General features: G+C 66.6%; 2 protein-coding genes across 2 annotated transcripts in view; one reads left to right on the top strand and one right to left on the bottom strand.

The window, feature by feature from the left end:
* Window positions 1-1,394: 1,394 nt before the first annotated feature.
* On the bottom strand, window positions 1,395-6,968 carry DQX1 (DEAQ-box RNA dependent ATPase 1). The gene is given in 12 exon segments (XM_053941473.1): window positions 1,395-1,961; window positions 2,038-2,228; window positions 2,310-2,500; window positions 3,292-3,417; window positions 3,509-3,700; window positions 3,856-4,011; window positions 4,118-4,217; window positions 4,408-4,644; window positions 4,859-5,234; window positions 5,429-5,622; window positions 6,573-6,809; window positions 6,812-6,968. Coding segments are annotated over 12 exon segments (2,238 nt in total). The 5' UTR covers window positions 6,872-6,968; the 3' UTR covers window positions 1,395-1,783.
* Window positions 6,969-9,458: 2,490 nt separating this feature from the next.
* Window positions 9,459-23,061, top strand: part of LOC128786884 (dedicator of cytokinesis protein 2-like) — a 45,566-nt gene continuing 31,963 nt past the window's right edge. The window contains exons 1-22 of the mRNA XM_053940588.1: window positions 9,459-9,532; window positions 11,055-11,138; window positions 11,236-11,276; window positions 11,511-11,566; window positions 11,668-11,764; window positions 11,848-11,996; window positions 12,344-12,479; window positions 12,585-12,739; window positions 13,131-13,212; window positions 14,104-14,239; window positions 14,580-14,655; window positions 14,816-14,895; window positions 15,041-15,166; window positions 15,250-15,374; window positions 15,999-16,097; window positions 16,496-16,568; window positions 16,679-16,782; window positions 18,777-18,966; window positions 19,839-19,936; window positions 20,053-20,142; window positions 20,392-20,492; window positions 20,975-21,109. Coding sequence (XP_053796563.1) covers window positions 9,493-9,532; window positions 11,055-11,138; window positions 11,236-11,276; window positions 11,511-11,566; window positions 11,668-11,764; window positions 11,848-11,996; window positions 12,344-12,479; window positions 12,585-12,739; window positions 13,131-13,212; window positions 14,104-14,239; window positions 14,580-14,655; window positions 14,816-14,895; window positions 15,041-15,166; window positions 15,250-15,374; window positions 15,999-16,097; window positions 16,496-16,568; window positions 16,679-16,782; window positions 18,777-18,966; window positions 19,839-19,936; window positions 20,053-20,142; window positions 20,392-20,492; window positions 20,975-21,109 — 2,273 coding nt within the window. The 5' untranslated portion in view covers window positions 9,459-9,492. The remainder of the gene's footprint in view (window positions 9,533-11,054; window positions 11,139-11,235; window positions 11,277-11,510; window positions 11,567-11,667; window positions 11,765-11,847; window positions 11,997-12,343; window positions 12,480-12,584; window positions 12,740-13,130; window positions 13,213-14,103; window positions 14,240-14,579; window positions 14,656-14,815; window positions 14,896-15,040; window positions 15,167-15,249; window positions 15,375-15,998; window positions 16,098-16,495; window positions 16,569-16,678; window positions 16,783-18,776; window positions 18,967-19,838; window positions 19,937-20,052; window positions 20,143-20,391; window positions 20,493-20,974; window positions 21,110-23,061) is intronic.

The following is a 23,061-nucleotide window of genomic DNA, read 5'->3' as shown; positions in this document are numbered from 1 at the left end:
CCGAGACCCCCCCAACCCTCCCGGTCTGTGCCTACCTCTGTGTGTGTGTGTCTCTGGTGGGCTCGGCAGAGCAGGGGGCTGCGGTCTTATACTGGGCTGGACTCCATGGGGCTGCCCCAAGGTGCAGTCACAGCAGCATCACAGTTCTCAGAACTGGAGAATGCGACCCACGCTCAGCCCCTCGCCTCCCACCCACACCACTGCTGGTACTTCCCGGGGCAGGGGGCACTGGACACTCCCTGCCCTGCCCTGGAATGCCAGAGGATGGGTCCCCCTGGGAACACCCAGGCAAGAGGCAGCGCTGGGCACCTGGGATGGTGTTGGGGTTTTGGGTGGTCCCAGCTCTCTCAGGTGATGAGTCCTGAGCCCCTGCACCACCTGAGGGGCTGCGCATCACCGCGTGCTGCACAGAACCCCCACAGTGCTCTGCTACGGGGTGGGGGGGACCTCTGAGGCCTATCAGCACCTGTGCCGGGGGTCTGGAGAGGAGCAGCTCAGGGCTGGGCCCCTCTGGGTGGGTCCCTGAGGAGAGGGGAGGGTTTTCACAGAGGCTCAGGGTGATGCCTCCAGCCTGGCACAGGTTGTCACACCCCTTCCCTCCCCTCCTCGGGCCACTGCTCGTCCACTGTGCAGAGATGAGGACGTAGGGACAAAGATCATCATGGTCACCAGCTGCCCCTTTGCCACCCCCAGCCCATGCCGAGGGCATGTAGCAGACTCCACCCTGGTGGCGGGGGAGCGCTGTACCCTTTCACGTACTTTCTGGAGTTCCTAGAAAGCAAAGGGGAAGTGGGGCTGTGGGAGGCTGGGGGAGCCCAGCTCTCACCTTTTGAGGCACTGCGGCCAGGACAGGGCAGTGGGACCTCCAAGGCCCCTCCCTGAGCAGAGCCAAACCCCTGTGCGTGGGCTGCAGGGTGGGGAGGGAGAGCCTGGACCCCCAGGCCCCTGGCAGCAGCTCAGCCCTTGGCTGCAGCACTGTAGGGTATCCCAGCAGGGGAGGGAGAGAGGGATGGGGCGCCTTGCCCTGCGGTGCACCCGTGCCCTGCCCTGTCTGGGGGAAGCAGGCGCTGGCAGCAGGTTTGGGGGCCTGCTCGCCCCCCCCCACCAACCGCAGCTTCCCCTTGGCTTCTGCAGAAGAACCACAACCACGGAGGGGAAGTCCTGATGCAAAGGCCAGGGATGCCCTCAGCACCTCGGCGTGGCTGGAACCCCAGCCTGGCACATGAAATGGGTGGGAGGGGAGCGAGGCCTCACAGAAACCATCCCCGGGAGACAGGAGGAGCAGGGACAGAGCCCACCCTGGCTGGACCCCTCTGTGGTGATGTCCCTCGGCAGGATGGATCTCCCCACCCCGGCTGGACGCCTCGCTGCAGTCACGGACACGAAGCCAGGAGCAAAGATCACAAAACTTTATACAGGAGGAGGGGCCCGTGCGTGGCCCCTCGGCCCTTGGGTGTGGGGGGAGTGGGACAGGCGATGCCTCCAGCCCCACAGCACCCCCGGGAAAGACGGGGTGAAGGAGCCCAGTGGGGAGGGCCCACAACACTCCCCCGGCTGGGGTCAGCACTCCCCACTCCACGCTCTGCGGTGCCGGGGTGGTCCCACGGCCGCTGGCCCACGACTGACCACGGCGCAGCGCTGAGGCAGTGCCAGGCCGTGCCCGCGCCTCCCTGGGACAGCCCCTGCAGCCACACAGCCCCCCTGGCGCCTCTCGGGGGCTCTCCCGTCCCCAGGGTCACGGCCAAGCCCAGGCAGCCCCACCGCGGGGCTCCGGTGCTCCGGCTCACTGCAGGACGCAGACGTCCCCATGCTCATCCTCGCGTCCGGCCGCCTGTGCCAGCTCCGGCTCTGCCGGCACCTCCTCTGCTGCCACCACCTTCTCCCGCAGCTCCATCAGCAGGTCCCGGCCCTCGCTGGGCGGCAGGTTGCTCAGGTAGTACTGCGGGGCCAGCTCCACCAGCCTGTGAGGACAGGGTGGGGTCAGCCAGCTACAGGGACACCCCGTAAGGAAGGACCTGTCCCTCCCCGTCCCCTCACATCTGGGGCTGGATCTCCGAGACCACGCGCAGGCAGTTGTCCTGAGAGATGGTGAACTCGTGGTAGAGCACCCAGGGGGGCAGGCGGCGCGGGGGTGACCGCAGCAGGTACCCGCAGGCGGGGGCCAGGTGTGCCACGTGCTTGTGCGTCAGCATCACGTAGTTGCCGGAGCCGTCGATGTCTCGGGCGACCTGGGAGGGACCAGGAGGGAGTGGGGTGGCTGGCACACCCCCACATCCCCCCCACAGCTCCCCGCAGCCCCCTGGGCCCACCTTGAGGAAGTACCCGGAGATGAGGGCCCGCTGGATGTTGAGGGCGTTGGCGTCGGAGCCGAAGGCGGGTGGCGAGACCAGGAGCTCGATGCGGCGCATGACCTCGAGCAGCTCGGCGCGCACGGTGCCCGCCAGGCGCAGCGCCTCGGCACACACGCCGTGCTTCCGGCACCAGCCCTCGTCCCCCGCGTCTGCGGGAGGGACAGCAGGGGTCATGATGGGGGGACAGGGGTGGGACAGTGGGGGTCATGATGTGGGGACAGGGGTGGGACAGTGGGGTCAGCGATGTGGGGATGGGGGTGGCATAGCAGGGTCAGCGATGTGGGGACAGGAGTGGCACAGTGGGGGTCATGATGGGGGGACAGGGGTGGGACAGTGGGGGCCATGATGTGGGGACAGGGGTGGGACAGTGGGGGCAATGATGTGGGGACAGGGGTGGGACAGTGGGGTCAGCGATGTGGGGACAGGGATGGGACAGTGGGGGCCATGATGTGGGGACAGGGGTGGGACAGTGGGGGCCATGATGTGGGGACAGGGATGGCACAGTGGGGGTCATGATGTGGGGACAGGGGTGGGATAGCAGGGTCAGCGATGTGGGGACAGTGGAGTCAGTGACATGGGGACAGGAATGGCATGGTGGGGGCCACGATGTGGTGCCATGGGGATGGGGACAGGTGAGCAGAGAGCCCGCTTGGTGCTTGGGGAACACAAAAGCACTGCTGCTTCCCCGGCCTGTGACCCCTACACACAGTGGGGACAGGGATTGAGCACAGGGCGCAGCCCCCAGGCTAGAGCTGGGACCCCCAGATCCTTCCCCACCCAGGCTGGGCACTAGGATGGGGTCAGGAATGTAGCTCCAGGGCAGGGGACACGAGGGGGTGTGGGACACCAGGAGGAACAGGGGATACAGGGGACACAAAGGGGCCTCTGGGATGCCCACAGGGGTGCAAGCCCCCCACCCCCAGGCCCTGCCCACACTCACGCTGCTGGAAGGCATTGAAGATGTTGATGAGGGTGAAGTGGTCCCCGCTGGGGTGCAGCAGCGCCCGCCGGCGCAGGGCCACGGCTTCCTCCAGGTGCGTGGACAGGGGCACGAAGCAGGGGGATGCTGGGGGTGGGCAGGGGGTCACTGTGTGCCCACAGGCACCTCCCTGGCAGTGCTGGCTCCTGAGGGCAGCCCCATGCCCCCCACACGGTACCTGTGAGCATGGCTGCCAGGCTGACCATCTCCTCCACGCAGTCGAACTCGCAGGAGGCGATGAGGGCCTTGGCCAGCTGCGGGTCCAGTGGGAACTCCGACATGATGATCCCCACCTCCGACAGATTCCCGTCATCATCCAGGGCTGCCAGGTAGTCCAGGTCCTCCAGCGCTTGCATCAGCGACTCGGGGGCTGGGGTGGGACATCAGGCAGCTTTGCCCACTCTGTCCTGCACCTGCCAGGCCCCCAGTCCCTCCCCAGAGACAACCCAGGCCGCAGTGATGGCTGCGGCCACGGCTGCCCCTGCTCCAGCCCCCCACGCCATGCCTGGCCCCCGTGGGCTCTACCTGGGCGGTCGAGGAAGTCACACTGGCCCATGTCGGCGATGTCCAGGCGCTTCAGCAGCAGCACGAGGCGGCTCAGGCTGGTCTCACTGACGTGGGGCGCAGGGCTGGGGGGCAGGCGCTGCTCAAAGGCCTCCGAGTACAGGCGCAGGCAGGTGCCTGCAGGAGAGCGGCCATCAGCTGGGACAGGGACAGGGTGGGGACAGGTGCTGGGCCAGGGGCTGCTGGCAGTGCCGAGGGGGGGACACCGGAGCAGGGGTCTCACCTGGGGGGTTGCCAGCGGCTCGCTGCATGCGTGACTCGGCCTGGCTCCGGCTGATGGGCCGCAGCGCCTGGGACTCGGCGCGGATGCGGGGGTTGTACACCTGCGGGAGGCTGTGAGTGGGACACCGCAGGGGACCCCTGCCATCCCCCAAGGCCCCTCAGCTGCCACTGCAGGGCCACCGCTGCCACCTCCCTGGGGCAGACCCCTCCTCTCAGCCTAGAACATCCCACCCCACTGCACCCCAGGGCAGACCCAGACCCCAACCCCCTCCCGCCCCCTGTCCCACTCACGCTGCGCAGCTCCAGCCCCGAGTCGATGACGAAGCGCACGGTGCCCAGCGAGAAGGACGAGTCCCCGAGCCAGTGGGTGACAATGACACGGCGCTCCCGGCTCTCCTCGGGCGTCTCGTAGAGGCGCTGCGCGGCCCGGCCCACGCCGGGGTGCAGCGGCAGCACCAGCAGCGGGCCCAGCGCCGGGCTCAGCGCCACGGCCTCCGTCTGGATGGCAGCGCAGCACTCGGAGATCTCCTGGGCGAGGACAAGGGGGCACAGGTGACACCTGCCGACACCCACGGTGTCCCCATTCCCAGGTCAGGGTGCTGTGCCACGCCCCGCACCCACCTCCCACTGCAGAGGGGCTGCAGCTCCCCCAGTTTAACCCCAGCTGCCCCCGCCGTCCTTTGGGCTCCCCGTTGAGATGAACACCCCAAACCTCCCCTGCCGTGTTCCCCCGTCAGCCCACCTGCTCGCTGGCCAGGAAGATGAGGACGTGGCCGGGCTCCTGGCGCCGGTGGATGTCCAGCACGGCCTGACAGGCAGCGGCCACGCTCCCGTGGGCTGGCGGTTCCCGGTAGAGCAGCTGTGGCAGGGAGCCGTGCCCTGGGACCCGCACCACGGGGGGGTCCCCGCAGAAGGCGCGCAGCCGCGGCTCCAGGGCGGGCGAGGTGACCACCACGAGCCGCAGGGCCGGGCGCTGGCGCAGCACGTCCTTGAGCAGCCCCAGCAGCGCGTCCGTGGGCACCGTGCGCTCCTGCGCCTCGTCCAGCACCACCACCCCGTACTGCCGCAGCAGCGGGTCCGACGTCATCTCCCGCAGCAGCATCTCGTCCGAGCAGAACCTGACACCGCCCCGCCCCATCAGCGGGACCCCTGGCTGGGGCTGGCCTCGCCCCCTCCCCACAGCAGCCCCCTCCCCACAGCAGCCCGTGCCGCTCTGCAGCGAGGCCAGGCTGGATTAAGGGATTAAGCGGAGCTCAGCGGGATTAGGGCGCCGTGCTCCCAGCCAGCGCGGGCCCCGCCGTCCCTCCCGTACCTGAGGATGGTGTCGGCGGTGCAGCAGTCCTCGTGTGGCACGCAGTAGCCCACCTCGTGGCCCAGGTTCAGGTCCATCTCGTCGGCCACGCGCAGGGAGAGGCTGAGGGCGGCCAGGCTGTGGGGCTGGGTGCAGGCCACCAGCCCGTGGGCGAACGACATGGACAGGGCGTACTCGGCGCACCACTGAGGGATCTGTGGGGACAGGGCATGGGGCAGCGTGGCTCCAGGAGTGTGCCCTCCCCGCTGTGCCCCTCCAAAGGGCACAAGGACTCTCCCCATGGACCTGGCTGCAGGATCTCCAGGGCCAGGGGCTGTCCAGAGGCACTCAAAGCTCAGGCAGGATCTTCCCTCCCCACTCCTGTCACCTCTGAGCCCCACAGCCTGTAACAGGAGCCCCGTGGCCCCACACCTGCAGCTTCCTGCCCTGGTGTGGGACACCACGACCCTGCTCTCACATCAGGGACATGGGACAATGGTCTGGGAAACGCCACAGAGAGGGAAGGGATCAGCAGGGAGCAGCTGCTGGCCAAGTGCCCGGCCTGACAGTGTGGGACAGTGCCAAGGCCACGCAGATGTCCCTTTGGCACCAGGGACCCGAGTCCTGCTTCCTCCTGTCACCTCTGAGCCCCACACAAGCGGTGCCTGTGCCTCAGTGTCCCCAGGAGCCGGCAGGGCAGGGTGCTGCACCCAAAACCGAGCCCTGGGGCCCGCACAGGAGCTTTGGTCCCCAAACCCAGCAGTGCCAGCCCAGCCCAGCAGGTCACACCCAGGGAGCTGATTTGGCTGAGCACCTGGAGCCCAGGGCAAACACCCCGACAGCCTGCGGCGACCCAGCCCATTCCGGCCCGCCGCTCTCGCAATCCCTTCCCCGGTCAAAGTCTGCCAGGCGCCGTCCCCGAGTGCCACCAGCAGCTGGGACCGGCTCCCCGGGCCAGCCGGGAGGGATCTGGCACCGCAGCCCGGCCGCTGCCCCGGCGCCAGGCCCGGCTCCGGGAGCGCCCGTTCCCCGCTCCCGTGCCAGCCGCTCCCGTGGCACCGCTCCCCGCGGGTCTGCCCGGAGCCCCAGCACATCACGGTGCCCGCCCACCCCGCCGGGCTCCGTGCAGCGTTCCCGGGGGCCCCCGGCCCGCCCTGGCCCTCACCTGCGTGCTCTTGCCGGTGCCGGGGGCTCCGGACACCAGCACGATGCCGCTGCTGCCCTCCAGGTGTTCCATGAAGCTGTACTTGGTGCTCCAGACCGGCAGCTCCCGGCGCTGCCGCAGCAGCTCGTAGTAACGGGAGGAGAAGGGCAGCCCATCGTAGGGGTTCACCTCCAGGTCGCCGTCGCAGCCCAGGGACGGCTCTTCATCCTCCTCCTCCTCCTCTCCTCCTCCTCCTCCTCCAGAGCGGAGCCGGGGCCGCTCGGCCCGGGCAGGGGACCCGGGGCCGCGGAGCCGGCCATGGCGGGGTGACACCGGAGCTGCGAGGGCGGGCGGGGGTGGAGCGGGACCGGCGCTGACCCACCCCCGCCTACGTCCCGGGAAGGAGCCCGGTGCAGCCCAGTGCCACGTCCCGTCCCGGCGGGGAGGGGGACCCGCGGATACCGGGGACGGGCGGGGGATGCGGGCACAGGGGCGCGGACGGGTGCGGAGGGGTGACACGGGGCCGCGGAGATCAGGAACAGAACCGGAGTGTGGGGGACCGGGAGAACGGGCAGGGAACCGGGAAAAGGGATGGGGCACCGGGGGAGCCCCGCAGGATCGAGCGGAGTGCGGAGACCGGACAGGGCTGTGCGTGAGGACCGCACCGAGGCAGGGTACAGGGGTTACGGGGCAGGGCGGACACCTCGGGAGGGTCGGTCCCGAACGGCACGGGCCGGACCGGGTCGGCGGAGCACCTGTACGGGACGGTCCGGCCCGGTGCCGGTGCTCAGGTGCCCGGTCCGGATCTCAGCGGAGCAGGCGGGCGGGTCGGGGGCGGGTCAGGGGCGGGTCCCCCGCACACCCCCTCCGGGCCGCGGCCCCGGTTCCGGCCCCGGTTCCGGTTCCGGTCCCGCCGCTCACCTGCGCGCGCCACCGCGGGCCCCGCCCGGGGACACGGTCACGTGCCCCGCGCGCCGTCACGTGCCCCGCCCGCGGCAGCCAATCAGCGCCCGCGCCGGGCGGGGCCCGGATGTGGCGGCGGGACGGGAGCGGAGCGGGGCCGCCGGCACCGCCGGCAGCGCTCCCGCCTCCGGCCTCCGCTGCCAGCTCCCGTGTGCGCCTCCGAGCCGGGCGCGGCTGCAGCCCGAGCCCGCCCGCAGCCCCTATTCGGACCGGGCTTCCCGGTACCGGATTTCTCGGTGCTGGTGCGGGGCATCCCGTACTGGATCTAGGCATCCCGGTGCGGGACCGGGCGTACCGAAGCCGGGCATGTTGTGCTGGCGTATCCCGTAGCAGTGCCGGGCATTCCCATGCGGGACATCCTATACTTGTCGGGTGTACCGGAGCCGGGCATCCCGTACCGGTGTCGGTCCTTCCGTACCGGAGCATCCCGTAATGGTGCTCGCCATACTGGTGCTGGGCATCCCGCTGCCGGAGCGGGGCATCCCGTACCAGCACGGGGTGTATCGGGGCCGGGCATCCCTCTACCGGACATCCCGTACCGGCGCCTCGCACCCGAAGCAGCTCCCTCGGCCGCGGCGGCTCCCGGCGGGACCGGCAGGTGGAGCTCCCTGACCGGCGAACGGTCCGTCCGGCCCGGCCCGGCCCGGCCTGAGCTCCCGCCGGGGCCGCGGGGCAGGGACCGCGCACCGGGCAGCGCCGGCTGGGGACCGAGCGCTGCCTGCCTGCCCCGGGACTTCGGGAACCGGGAACCTCGGAGGCTGCGGGCAGTGCCACGCCTGCGGTTCGTGCTCTCCGAGAGCCCCGGCAGCCCCCGCACGCCGGTGCCCGTGCCACGCCGGTGCCCGTGCCACATTTCCTTCTGCTCAGCCCCGGTGCTGCCCGCCCCGGTGCGGGCGGGTCCGTGCAGCGGCGGGGATCTGGCGGCACATCCCGGGCACATCCCGGGCTTTGCCGTGCGTGGCGGCGGCTCCGGCGGCTGCTCCCGCTCCTCGCACCTCGGCCCGGGCGGTGACACCGGAGTGGCGCGGCGGGACCGCGTTAAGCCCGTTTTTGGCTGATCCCGCACCCACCCGGTCTCCCTCTCCCGCGGGGCTCTCCGCCTCTGCTCTGGGGCGGCTTTTGGTCAGGGGGTTCTGTCCTGGGGCTGGGGGGGGACCCGCGGGGCGCCCAGGGGTGACCCCAGAGCAGGCTCAGGTCGCAGGGGGGATTTGGGGACACGCCAGGGGGGTGGGGATGCAGGGCAGGAGCCGAGGGCTGGCTCCAAGGGGCTGATGGAGAGGGACACGTGCCAATCTGTGGGAGCAGCAGCAGGACTTGGCGGGGCTCAGAGGGTCCCAGGGCAGCGTGGCCAGGCGGGGGTGAGGGCTTGGCTGAGCCCCCACCCCTGTGGAGCCACCAGAGCCGGACAGGCAAGTGCAGGCAGCAGGAGGAAGGAAGTGGCTGGTGCTGAGCGGTTGCTCCACCTGGTGCTGCAGGAGCCCAGGGCTGGGCAGGGCACGGAGCCAGTGCTGGCACAGCTGGGCCTGGTGCAGCGAGGGATGGAAATGTGGACAAGCCAGAGCCAGCCACGATGGCAGAAATGTTGTGCCAGCAAGGAGCCTCACAGCTGGCACAGGCCCACGGCTCCTCGTGGCTCCGTGGTGTGGCGGAGCACTCCGTGCTCCCAGCTCCATGTCCCGCTCTTGGTCACTCAAAGGGGTCACCGTGCCACTACGACCCATCCCAGTGACCAGAACCACCTTGCCAGTGACCCCTGAGCCCAGACCCTTGGCTGGGCGCTGTGGGGGTCCCGGGGGCTCCATCCCCACCACGCTGCTCGTGGCGGGGGCAGGACGGCGGGGTGGGACCCCCGCGCGCAGAGGAAGCGGAGGTTTCACAAGCTGGGGGTACACGTGACACGGCGAGCGTGGCAGGAGGAACCACCCGTGGCTCTGCAGCGCCCCGGTCCCTGCGGCACGGCCCCGGTGCCCCGGTGGCCATGGCGCCCTGGCTGCCCACCAAGGAGAAGTATGGCGTGGGTGAGTGGGGGCTGCGGGGCCCTGGGGGGGGGTTCTACTTGGCAGGGCTGGCAGAATGGGGTGCTCAGGGTGAGGTGACATCCACGGTACCCCTGTGGCTGTGGTGGTGGCAGTTGGGTGATGGCAGTGGCGCCGAGCTGGTGCCCCCTGTGAGGCGATGCGAGGAGGGGAGCAGGTCCCTGCCGTGCTGGGTGCAGGAACAAGCAGGGGCTGCAGGGCTGGTGACAGAAGGCTCAGGGAAGGGGGCCAAGCAGGACAGGTGCCAGCAGGACCCATGCACCAGGAGGCTCCGGAGCTGGTGCTGGTGGGCGTGGGAAGCACTGGGGTGGGGGCTTGGCTTCCCTCCAGGCTCTGGGTCTGGGCTCAGCCCGGCTGCTGAGGCTCTGGGGGAGCCTTGAGACACCCCAATAATTTTCCTCAGGTTCCACCTCGGGCTTTGCAGCAGCCTCGGAGTTGGTGGTGGCAAAGCCCTGGGCACCCCAATTCCTTGCGGCACCCCCAGCTTGGGCTCCCCGTGCCCTGCAGCAGCCTGCGGCACCCCCACTCCCTGCAGCACCCCCAGCTTCTGCTGGTTCTGGCAGCCCTGTGCTTCTTCCCGTTTCTTGCAGGGCTGTTTCCTGCACCCTTCCCTTGCACTCTTTGCAGTGCTGGGGCGAGGGCTGAGCTGCTGCAGGGTCCTGGGCAGCACCTGAGCGAGGGCTGAGCTGCTGCAGGGTCCTGGGCAGCACCTGAGCGAGGGCTGAGCTGCTGCAGGGTCCTGGGCAGCACCTGAGCGAGGGCTGAGCTGCTGCAGGGTCCTGGGCAGCACCTGAGCGAGGGCTGAGCTGCTGCTGCTCCCAGCATGGGGAGTTCAGGGTGATGGGAGGGCTCCCGGTGCCGGGTGGGTCTGGGGGTGCTGCAGTAGGAGCTCAGGGTGGGCACAGGCATGGTCCTGGCAGGGACCCCCGGGTGCAGGGACTGTCCCCCAGTCTGGTGGCCAAACCAGGGCTGTCTGCCCCAGAGCTGTCCCTGGGGCCAGAAATAGCGACAGGGACAGCCACCACAGCACAGCCGGGCAGGAAGCCGCTGGTCACCAAGAGCACCGCCCCCCTCCCGTGCCACCAGCTCTGCTGTCCCCAGACAGACCTGTCCCTGGGCCACCAGACCTGTCCCTGGGCCACCAGACCTGGGCAGGGGCTCAGCTGGCACTTGCCTCCCTGCACTGCTTGTGCCAGGAGCAGGACCGTTGGCACCCAGGGTGTGGGTGGCAGGCAGAGGGGTGCCATAAGGGACCCCTGAGTGCCAAAAAGGGGCTGGGGGCTTCTGCTGTGCCCGGCCCTGTGTGGGCTGTGCCGTGGCTCTCCTGGGGTGGGGGTGCTCGGGGGTCTCACGCTGTTTGTGGGGTTGGGGGCTCTGCCCCATCTCCCAGGGCTGAACGGGGGGCACCCATGGGGTGCTGGCTGTGGGGTGCAGGTGCCCAGAGCCTGGGGGCTGGTGAGGGGCTCCAGGCCGGGATCCCAACTCCCAGCCCCTCTTCCCACAGCCGTGTGGAACTTCCCGCGCACCAAGGAGCATCACCTCCCGCTGCAGATCGGGGAGATGGTGCACATCCTGCAGGCCTCCGAGGGTAAGGGGACCCCCGGGTGCACCCCAGTGTGGGTTCCTGCACCCTCCTTTGTCCCTCAACCTGACGATGAGGCTGACGATGTCCCCTCCCCTCGCAGGCTGGTACTGCGGGTACTCGCTCCGGAACAGGGCTGCCCGGGTAGGTGAGGGGGTGCTGGGGTTTTGGAGGCAGGAGGGGCACTGCTGGTGGCATTCTATCGCTGCTGCGTGTCTGGGGGGGTGCAGAGGGGGCATGGACAGCGGCTTGCCCTGTCCATGGGGGGATGTTGGGGTTCGAGGGGGGGGCAGGGGACACGCCAGGCTGAGCCCCCAGCTGTGCCCCTCTGAGGGAAATCTCCCAGCCCGGGCGTGCTGATGGCTCTGGCTCCCTCAGGGCATCTTCCCGGCCTCGCTGATCCGGCTGAAGGGCGCCGTGGTGGAGCAGCGGGGGTAGGTACGGGGCACGGGCAGGGGCGGTGGGCTCCACCTTCTGCCCCGTGCGGGGTCCCTGCGGTGCTGGGGCACTCCAGGGGTCCCTGTGCCTGCCCCAGGGTGGAGGAGAGCATGGTGCCCTCCGAGACGCCCATGGTGCAGGAGATCACCACCACGCTGCGGGAGTGGGCCACCATCTGGAAGCAGCTCTATGTGGTGAGGGACGGGGGTCTGGGTGTCCGGGGGGGGGATCTGGGAGCAGGGTGGGGACCCCCGGTGACCCCGTGGTGCTGCCGCAGGCCGGGCAGGCGGAGCGGTACGGGCAGGTGAAGAGGATGATGCAGGAGCTGATGGAGCAGCGCTCGCAGCTGCTCTCGGGGACGCTGCCCAAGGACCAGCTCCTGCGGCTCAGGAAGGAGGTGACCGGCAAGATGGACTACGGCAACAAGTGAGGGCAGGGACGGGGCACGGGGACCTCAGATCTGCCTCTGGCACGGGCTGTGCGGTGCCCAGGTGTGCTGCCTGGTGTCCTGCCTGGCTGTTCCTGTGTCCCCATCGTCCCAGCTGGCTGTCCCGTGGTGGCTGGGGACAGTAAGTGTGCCACCAGCTGCTCAAGCCACCTGGCCAAGGGTTATGGCTGGGCCAGGAATGTTCCTGGTGCTGCCAACTCCTGTCCCCTTTCCCAGTGGCATCTGTCCTGTCCCCTCAGACCCTGTGCAAGGACAAGTGAGTCCTGGTGGGACACACAGGCCCGCGTGCCCCCACTCCTGCCTCACCCCATGCCGGCCCCTGCAGGATCCTCGCGCTGGACCTGGTGGTGCGGGATGAGGACGAGAACATCCTGGACCCCGACAGGACCAGCGTCATCAGCCTCTTCCAGGCTCACAGGAGGGCGGCACAGACCCTCACCCAGCGCATCCAGGAGGAGACGGTGAGGCTGCTGCTGGCCCCACACCCACCCAGAGCCTGATTTCCCCCACGCCAGGGGATGTGACAGGGGCTGAGCTGTGGGGCTGAGCCACCTCGTTCCCCCCAGAGCTCGCAGCAGAGAGCAGCAGGCCATGGCACCCACGGGGCTGCTTCGCCCTCCCACAACCTCTACCTCTGCGTCCGTAACTTCGTCTGCCACATCGGGGAGGAGGCTCAGCTCTTCATGGCCCTCTACGACCCCGGCGAGCAGAGCATCATCAGGTGGGGTCCCGGAGCTCAGGACACACCCCTGCCCCTGCCCTGCTGGATGCTTGTCCTGCTGTCCCTGTGGCGATCCCCCCCCGGGCTGCCCATCCTGCCCAGCCCAGAAGGACCCAGCGGGTGTCACAGGGGGAGGGGGCACCTCCCTTCCCATAGAGCAGGAGGGTTCGTCCTGGCGTGCCAGCCATGCAGCCATATCCCGTGGCACAGCCCACGGCTCGTCCTGCCCCAGGCACTGCTGAGGTGACCAGCGCGGTGACTGGGGACAGCCAGGCTGGGCCAGTGCCCGTGCCGCGACTGGGGACACTGGTGGGCTGCGGGGCCCGTGGGGTGGGAGCTGGCAGGGGCTCTGCCGCCCCGGTGCCCACCTCAACCATCACCCGCCCCGCAGCGAGAACTACGTGATCCGCTGGGCCAGCACCGGCATGCCCCAGGACATCGAGCTGCTCAACAACCTCAAGGTCGTGTTCACGGTGAGCGCAGACCCCGGGGGAGCCGCGCTGCTGCCTCCCCCTCCTGCAGATCTGCCCCCACCCGCAGCATTTCGGGTGCCCCGTGTCCCCCCCTACCCCGCATCAGTCCCCCTGCTCGTGTACCCTAAGCCCCTTCGCAGATCCCTGACGTGGCACCCGCCGTGGCGGTGCCCCTCGGGGTCCCCTCCCGGTCCTGGGGGCCCCGGGGTCCCCTCCCGGTGCTGGGGGTCTCGGGGTGCCCCGTCCCCGCTCGTCCCACGCCCCTCGGCACCCGCTGCTGACTCAGCGCTTCGGCTGCAGCGCAGCGCTGACCCCCGGGACGCCGCGGAGCCATCGATATGCAAATGAGGCGAGAAAATCAATGTTAATGAGCAGCATCAGCACTTCGGCTCCGCTGCCGCCCTCCGGCTCCCGCCCATCTCCGCCCTCTGCTCTGCTCGCTGCTGATGTCCCCGCGTGTCCCCACGCGTTGCGGCGTGTCCCTATCCCTTGTCCTTAGCGCCGCTGGAAGGTTTTGGCGCAGGGGCAGCACCTAAGGGACCCGATCCCGTCCCCAGTGTCGCCGGAGCTGGGGTACAGGGCCACCCTGACATCCTTACACCATGCCAGCTTGCTCCCCGCTTGCCAAACTGCCTGGTCTAGGGTGACCTGTTGGGACCGTCGGTCCTGGCGTTGTCCCCATCGCGGGGCTTTGGGACTCCTGGGGTGCACAGAGGACCCCAGGGCAGCGGGGCTGTGTGCCCACTGTCCCCACAGAGCAGGGCAGCAGGGAAGCTCTGTGCCCACCGGTTCCCCCTGCGCAGCCCTGGGCACCCCGAGATCACCTGGCGCTGGCGCTGGCACGTCCCCTGCGGTGCCGCCAGGGTGACACGGCCCCTGTCTGTCCCCCAGGACCTGGGCAGCACGGACCTGAAGCGGGAGCGGCTGTTCCTGGTGTGCCAGATCATCCGGGTGGGGCGCATGGACCTGCGGGACAGCCACAGCCGCAAGCTCAGCACGGGCCTGCGCCGGCCCTTCGGCATCTCAGGTGGGGCCGGGCTCCACGGAGATCCCCAGGGACTCCCGTGCCACCACCCTGGCACCTCCCCCAGCCACCACACCAGGCTCTGCGATGTCCCTGGGCTGCTCGTGCTGTCCCTTTTCCCTGCCTGCAGAGCCCAGCCCCTCCGCATGGCTGTGCCCACGCTGTCCCTGCCCAAGGGACACAACACCTGCCCTGTCCTGGCGCAGGGGACCCCCAGCACAGCGCTGCTGAGCAGCCCTGGGGAGACCCCCTGCCTTCACCTCCCCCCACGATCCTGTTCTGGGCATGGATCACTGGCTGGGGGTGCCACCCCTGCCACGGTGCCACCTCTGTGTCACTGCAGTGATGGACATCACCGACATCACCAAGGGGACGTGTGACAGCGACGAGGACAAGCAGCACTTCATCCCCGTCCACCTGTGAGCCCTGAGAGTGGGGGGGAGTGCTGGGGGGCAGTGCTGGGGGGGGCAGGAAGCAGCACCCCAGGGCCTGGCTGGCATGGGGACACCAGCTGCCAGGGGACAAGAGGTGCAAGGACCAAAGAGAAAAGGTTTTTCCCCTAAAATGTGGCTTTTCCAGGGTGGCTGCTGATGGTGATTTCCTTCACAATATGATCCGGAAGGTGGTGGAGGGGAAGGACATCAACCACAAGGGACAAGGTAGAGACCCTGTGTCCCCTGGGCCAGTGAGACTCCTCCCCGGGCCATCTGCTTGTCACATGAGGCAGTCCCTGCAGCGTCGAGGACTTGCTGTGGCCCCTGGTGGCTCCTGTCACCCCTTGAAAAATCACGGTGGTCCCTGCAGGGCTTTGGGTGTCCCTGAAGATGCTGTGGGGAGACCTGAGCCAGGTGAGGAAGGACCACCCGCACCTGGTGGACCGCAGCACGGCAGTGGCTCGCAAGCTGGGCTACCCGGAGGTCATTATGCCAGGCAAGTGTTGGGGGGACAAGCTTGGGGGTCCCTGGCGATGGCAGCGTGGTGGCAGGACCTGGCTGACGGGGCTGTCCCCCCAGGTGATGTCAGGAACGACATCTACCTGACACTGGTGCAGGGCGAGTTTGACAAGGGCAACAAGAAGACGCCGAAGAACGTGGAGGTGACCGTGTGTGTCTGTGACGAGGCGGGAAACGTGGTGCAGGTATGGCGGCTGTCCCCCGTGCCACCTCACCTCGGGTATGGCAGGTGACCCCTGTGTCACCTCACCTCGGGTAGAGCCAGCAGCTCCGGCTGGAGGAGCCTCTTCTGCCACCGGAGCTGCCTGGAATGGAGATCTGGGAATAAAGATATGGGAAAGTGCTGTGAAGGGATAGAGAGAAAATTGTCCTCCCTTGGGGACAGCCAGACTTCCTGGCCATCCCCAGCGCCCCCAGGCATCCATCCCCAGGACAGGAAGGAGCTGGGGTCAGGCAGGAGGGCAGTGGGGGTCAGACTCAAGTGTCACCTCCCCAGGTTGGCTCTTGCCTCTCTCCAGGCGTTGTGACGCCAGTCCTTAGCTGGCTCCTGAGGAATGGGCTGGAATTGCTGAGGGCCCAGCTGGTGGGTGCCTCCTCCATCTCCATGCACAGGGCCAAGCCCTGATGTGCCCTGGGGGGGCCGTGTGTCCCCTCAGAGGTGGCACCAGGCCTGGCAGAGGTGGAGGGGATGGCATTTGGGAAGGTGTGGGCAGGGGGGTTTGGGGCGTGGCCGGGGCTGGCAGGGACATGGGAATTGTCCCTCCCTGTGAGGTCATTTGAGCTGATCCCGAGCTATCTCCTCCTGGCAGAACGTGATCCACGCGGGGGCAGGGGACAGCCCCACCAGCCACTACCGCTCTGTTGTCTACTACCAGCAGCGGCACCAGCGCTGGATGGAGACCCTGAAGGTCTGGGGGGCCCCTGGGGTGGGACAGGGCTGCAGCCCCTCCAGGCTGTGGTCCTCACTCCTCCTGCTGCTCTAGGGGGTCCCTTTTAGGGCAGGAGTTTTGGGGGGGCAGTCCTTGGTCCCATCTCGGGGAAGATGGAGGTGCTGCCAGGGTCACAGCATGACCCCTGGATGGACACCCAGCATGAGCAGCACTGGGGAGGCTGGTCCTGGGGATGGGCACTGCAGCCCTGTCCCCATCCCAGTGCCCCCAGTTCAGCCTCGCTGGTTGACTGGGAAGGCTGTGGGGTTGGTTTGCAGCAGTGGACGGCCCGGCACAGCCCCTGCCTGGGCACAGGGGGACATTGCCCAGGCGGGGGCTCAGCCCCTGCCCTCACCTTGGCACACGTTCCCACCCAGATTGCCGTTCCCATCGAGGACGTCCACAGGACCCACCTGAGGTTCACCTTCCGCCACCGCTCCTCCAGCGACTGTGAGTGTCCCTTGCTCCAGGCCTTCCTCCCAGCACTGCCTGTCCCTGCCTGCAGATGTGTCCCCGGTCCCCTCCAGCTCCCCCTCGCCTCACCCCGTGTGTCCCCCCAGCCAAGGACCGCAGCGAGCGGATTTTCTCCATGGCCTTTGTGAGGCTGATGCGCCCCGATGGCACCACGCTGCGGGATGGGGAGCACGACCTGGTGCTCTACAAGGTATGGGGGGGCCACGGAACCCCCTGGGGGGGGGGGGGGGGTTGTGGGACAGCAGCACTTTTGGGGCCGGGGTCCCAGTCCCTGCCTGAGCCACCGCGCTGGTGGCACGTACCCAAAGTCCCCGAGGGTTTGCGGTGCCTCCCTGCTGTCCTCGCTGTCCTTGGTGGCAGGGGCTCCCTGCACACTGTGTCTCCAGTCCCTGTGCTGCTCCTTTGGAATGACAAGTTTTGTTTGGGAGAAGGTGATTTAAGCGTTTGTGACGGGGAGGGAGCGTCCCTGTGGTGTGGCTGCGCTTCACCTGATTTCACCAGCCCTGGCACTGCTCGGGTTTGCTCCCAGAGAGTGGAGTGGAGGCAAAATCGCTGTTCATTTGGGACAAACACTGTCAGCTTTAATCTGAAGGGCCCCTGAAGGTGCTGCCCCCTTACCTGGTGTCCCCTCCCCAGACTGGGATGGCTGTGACCAGAGGAGTGGGCGGCACGAGCTGGTCCCTGCTGCCAGAGCTCTGGGCTCTTCCCTGTGTGTTGACACCTTCTGGGGTCCCTTCTGGGGTCATGGAGCTCCAGTGGCCCTGGGGGGTCACCTGGTCCTCTGCCCCTGAGCTGCTGCATGGGAGTGGTCTCCGATTTTGGCAACGTGACCACAGTTTCTCCAGGCAGTCACGTCCCTCCCTGAGTCTGCCTTTTTTTGGGATGAGCCGACCTGTTCCTGCCTGCTGTGGCAGCCCAGGACAGGGACAGACCATGCTGTTCCTCCCTGAGGCTCCTGCACATTTGGAGTCATTATTATGTCCCTCCACCCTGCTTTATTTTTGGGTAAAAGACCCAAATTCTTTAACTGCTGCCATGGCCCTCGGCGCTGGCTCTGGTCCCTGGCTCTTTGGGGACTGTCCCCTCCACAGCAGCAGCGTTGGGCACCGTTGGGACGTGCCAGTGCTGGCTGTGGCAGTGAGATCAAACCTCCCACACCTCCCTGCTAGAAGAACAAACCCCCCACACCTCCCTTCTGGGCCCGTGTTCCCCTCAGAGAGCTGTCCCTGCCCTCCTGAACCACCACGTCCTGAGCTGCTCCGTCCTCTCCCTGCCTGACTCCGGCTCCTCCCGGCAGACACCGGGGGCTGGATTCTGGGAGTCAGAAGCTATTTCATCTTTTTATCTCTGCTTGCCAGAGGAATGTGAGTGAAGGGCTTTTAGCTGCTCAGACCTCTTGATCTCCAGCTGGTCTGAGCTCCAGACAGTTTTCCCTGCGTGGGCTCAGCCCTGGGAAGGAACACAGGCTCCAGATGTGTCCTGGAGGGGAAAAACCAACAGCAAACAGCTCTGTCACCTCCATCCCACCTTCAGCTGGAGGGGTTTCACCCTGCCAGGCTGCAGGCAGGGAAGGATGGATGTCTGTGAGCTGCAGCCTGGCTGCCTGGCTCTGGTCACCCCCCATGTCCCAGGCTGGCCAACGAGCAGGGGAGGTCACTCAGAGTCACCCCAGTGAGTCCTCCTGGATGGAACATTTTCAGCTTAGAGCAGGGGACATGGAAATAGGCTGGTTTGTGGCTGTGGAGGCCCTGGCATGCCCATACAGGTAGGAGATGTAGGGTGACAGCGATGTGGGACCAGCTGTCCTGGACACCTGGGTGGTGTCCTGCTCCGTGTCAGTGTCCCACTGCATGTCCATCCCTGCAGCACTGCCCAGGTGTGTTTCATTTCCAGCCTCAGACTCCTCTTTGTCCCTCTCCTCCTCCTGCCTGTTGTTCTGTCCCCACTGTGTGACACGGGCTGGGGTTTGGTGGCTCCCCCAGCCCATTGTCCCAGCTGAGCAGGGTCCCTCAGGGATCCCTTTGTGGGATCAATGTGGGGGAGCCAGACGGTACCCAGGGGTGGGATGAGGATGCTGTGTGGTGGGAGCCACCAGCCATGGGGTGAGAACTGAGCCCCTGGGCACACAGGGGGCCAACCCTGTCACCGCGGGGCTCCAGCTGTCACCTGCGCTGTGCCCTGCAGGGTGACAGCAAGAAGCTGGAGGACGCCAGCGCGTACCTGTCCCTGCCCTCGGAGCGGAACCTGTCGGAGTCGAAGCTCCTCTCTGGCTCCTCCTTCCGTGTGAGCGGGGCCACGGCGGGCTTAGCCGTGTCCAGCCGGGACAGCTTCCAAATCTCCACGCTCGTCTGCTCCACCAAGCTGACCCAGAATGGTGAGTCCTGGTTCCCCACGGCGGGGCAGGTGGGGCTGTGTCCCCTCCCTGGTGGTGTTCCCACCTGCTGGACCACACTTCTGATATTTGGCTCTCCAGTGTCCATCACACTGGGACAGAGAGCTGAGGGCAGTGGGATCAGTGAGTGCTCAGTTACTGCTTGGCCATGGTCAGGATGGCCGAGGCTGTTCCTGGGGAGATCAGCTCCATCTGGGTTTTTTGGGGGGCTGCCATCAGCTGGAGAGGAGCAAGAGCGAGTGGAATTCCCACTTGGATGTGGCTGCTGCAGGCTCCATGACCTTCCTTCCAAACTGAGGTGGGAATTGTAGCTCTGTGGTTTAACCCCTGTTCCTGGGTTAGCCCAGGGGAGTTTCCAGCCCTGGGCTGCTCTACCCAGGTCAGGGCACCTGAGAACATTGGTGCCCCCTTGGCCCTGACACATCCCCCCTTGGCCAGGGGAAGGGGAATGCTGGGCTCTCCTCCCACCTGCTGCAAGGCTGGAAGATGGGAATGGCTCATCCTGCTCTGGCTGAAGTGCAGGGCGCTCAGGGGACATGGCCTGCTGGTGTGACACACGGTGACACGTGGCTGCAGGCTCCAGGGCACCGTGGCTCGGTGTGGAGGGCTCAGGGATGAGGCTGCTCCATTAATTCCCTCGCTGCAGCACAGTTCTGTCTTCCCACAGCCACGACCTGTTTAAAGTTTGTGCTTTATGGCCCTGGCATCAGGGGGTCTCAGCACTGAGCAGCGCTTGTGTGAGGGGGCTCTGGCTGCTCCTGGGCAGCGAGGACGGCATGGGGGAGCTGGGGGTTGGTGAAGTTGGGGTCTGACAGTGAGTGCTCAGTGCTGAGTGCCCCGTTCCTCCTGCCCAGTGAACCTGCTGGGGCTGCTGAAGTGGCGCTCCAAGCCCAGCCTGCTCTGTGGAAACCTCCAGAAGCTGATGAACGTGGATGGAGGGGAGGTCATCAAGGTACAGCCAGGATTTGCTGCGCCATCTCTCTCTCCCTGCTCCCCATGCCCAGAAGCTGGGTCTTGGGCCATGCTGGGGTCAGCCCTCGAGCCCTCACAGCCCCCATGTCCCCCCAGTTCCTGCAGGACACGCTGGATGCCCTGTTCTCCATCATGATGGAGCACTCGGAGACCGATGTCTACGACACCCTCGTGTTTGACGCCCTGGTGAGCAGGACCTGTGTGGGTCTGAGCCCCCCCCAGTGCAGGGTGGGCACTGCTTGGACTGGGGCAATGGGGTTTGCTGGTCTGAGTGAGCCAGCACAGGGCAGGGCTGCGTTCTGGGGGACACTGTCCCTCTGGGGGACAATCCCAGCGTTGTTCAAAGGCGTTTTTCCCACACCACGACAGGAGTGATGGGACCGGGGCAGGGTGGGGTCAGGCTGGCTGAGCTGTGTCCCTGCCTGCTGCCCTCAGGTTTTCATTGTGAGGCTGGTGGCTGACAGAAAGTTCCAGCATTTCAACACGGTCCTGGAGGCCTACATCCGCCAGCACTTCAGCGCCACGCTCGCCTACAAGTGCGTTCCTGGGGGCTGTGGCACGGGGAGGGACAGCTGGGATGGGGCTGGGACAGCTGGAATGGGGCTGGGACAGTGCTGGGACAGCCAGGATGGGGCTGGGACAGCTGGAATGGGGCTGGAACAGTGGGGACAGAGAGGGACAGGGCTGGTACAACTGGAATGATGGGGTACAGGGCTGGGACAGCCAGGATGGGACTGTGACAGTGGGTAGAGGGAAGGGACAGTGCTGGGACAGCCAGGATGGGGCTGGGATAGCCAGGATGGGGCTGTGACAGTGGGGACAGGGAAGGGACAGTGCTGGGACAGCCAGGATGGGGCTGTGACAGTGGGGACAGGGAGGGACAGGGCTGGGACAGCTGGAATGGGGCTGGGACAGCTGTAATGGGGCAGGGACAGTGCTGGGACAGCCAGGATGGGGCTGTGACAGTGGGGACAGGGAGGGACAGGGCTGGAATGCCCACGGACGTCCCTCCCCGCAGGAAGCTGCTGTCGGTGCTGACGCAGTACGTGGAGCAGGCGGGCCGGGGGGAGCCCTGCGAGTCCCTCCCACGCACCTTCAAGGCCCTGGAGTACATCTTCAAGTTCATCGTCCGCTCCCGGCACCTCTTTGCCCAGTAAGTGCTGGCAGTGCCTCCCAGTGCTGCGCTCTGCCGTGTGCCAGCACCCTGCTGGCTGTGGGGTCTGTGCGAGGGAGGAACTGTGAGGGTCCCTGTGCTGTAGGAGCGGTGTCAGTGCCATCCTCAGTCCCAGGGTTGTGGCTCAACCCACCTGGTGCTGGCTGCTGTGGCACCCAGGTTGGCACCCACCACTCCTGGCCATGCTGCTGTGGTGGCTGGTCCCCCCTCCTCGAGGATTTTGGCAGTTTTCAGCTTCGTGCCATCCTCTGGATGCTGCTGGACAATGGTGGTCCACTGTGGGGGCGGGCAGTGCTGTCCACCTCAGGGTGGGAGAGCTCTCCAGCCACCCCGAATGCCCAGCAATGACCCTGCCCCACAGTGACCCTGCCCCACAGTGACCTCTGCCCCAGCCACCCCTGACAGGGAGTTTCCAACGAGCTCTTAAAATCCTCCCACAATGGAGATGGCAAAATGTCCTGGGCTGTCTGTGGCCCTGCATGGGTGGCACTGTGCTGGGAAGGTTTCCTGGAGCCCGGTGGGAGGTGTCCCTGCCCACGGCAGCGGGGTGGAGATGGAGGGTCTGTGAGGTGCCTTCCAAGCCCAGCCCTGCTGTGATCCTGTGATGAGCAGAGGAAAGAGCTGGGTGCCTCCACAGCTCAAAGGTCAAGGTGCCCCCAGGCCCCTGCGGAGTCCCCACAGGCCTGGTTTCACTTGTCCCCCGTGGGCACGGGGCTCACATCCCAGTCTGGGGGATGGACAAACAGCCCTCCTCCGGGCTGGTGTGGGAGAGGAGGAAATCGGGAAATCTGGCATTACCAGACGTTCCTCTTTCGTTCCACGCACGGGGCACCGAAAGCCGAAGCGTCCCGAGGGAACAGCGGGCAGCGAGGTGGGCAGTGAGGGACCCCACACACACACACGGCACGGGGTGGGCACTGGCTGGCACCAGGAGCAGTGGGATCGCCCCATTCCCAGGCACCACGGTTCAGCAGACAGCTGGTTTTGGGGGAATGAGGGCTTTGCCTCGTCCACCCCAAGCCCAGCGTGTCTTGGGGTCCCTGTGTCCCCTGCCACTGGCAGTGGGGAGCTGTGCCGGCTGTAGGAATGTGTAGTTTTTTTTTCCTCAATTTGGTTAAAAGACGCCTCATAGGACCTTGGAGACTTCACCTCAAACTTAAGCATAGCCAATTGGACAGGAGCCAAAAAGTCCCGCCTGAGCAATTCCCTAGAAAAAGAAGAGAACAAAAGAAGTTGATTGCTTTTGTGAAGTGTTTTAGCCGGAGCAAGAACCTCTTGCCCTGGCTCGGTTTTTTCTCTGTAAAGAGCTTTGTTATTTTGCCTTTTATTCAAACTTTTTTGTTTCCAACGCTGTCACAGGAGCCATCCTGCTACTTTATGCCAGCTGAGGTAGCTGAGCTATCGAGGCTATGATGTTTGTCTGTGAGAGCCTGTAAGGCCTGGCTGGAATAGATAAAGCAGCTGGGGTCCCTGTGCCCCCAGGGACTGTCACACCTCGCTTTGCCCCACTCTGCATTAACCGTGGGGTCTGAGCCCTGCCTGTCCTCGCCACTTCCACCCCTTCCCAGTGTCCCATCCATGGCTCCAGGTGCTCCAGAACATCACACCCAGCACCTGCCTCTCCCTCCTGCGTGAGGACACGGAGCAGATTCCCAGCTCAGAGTGCTCCTGGCAGGAGAAATTAATTACCCAGCTTGTTTGCAAGCAGCCCCGTGAATGAGTTTGCCTGGAACAGAGGCATCCCCGAGGACATTTAGTGATTTTATAGAGCTTCCCTTTATCTCAGCAATCTCAACACGCAATAACAGGGGCTCCTCAGATCCTCTAAGTGCTCTGAACGTGCTGCAATTTGTACAGGCTGTAATCGACAGGAATTGGCTTGTAATTAGAGTCAGTCGCTGCAGATTGCCGGCTCTGGGATTGCCTGTGCT

The sequence above is a fragment of the Vidua chalybeata genome, chromosome 4, assembly GCF_026979565.1.
Source record: "Vidua chalybeata isolate OUT-0048 chromosome 4, bVidCha1 merged haplotype, whole genome shotgun sequence".
Lineage (NCBI taxonomy): Eukaryota > Metazoa > Chordata > Aves > Passeriformes > Viduidae > Vidua > Vidua chalybeata.
Note: the sequence above shows the minus strand (reverse complement) of the source record. Positions and strands in the feature narration are given on the sequence as shown.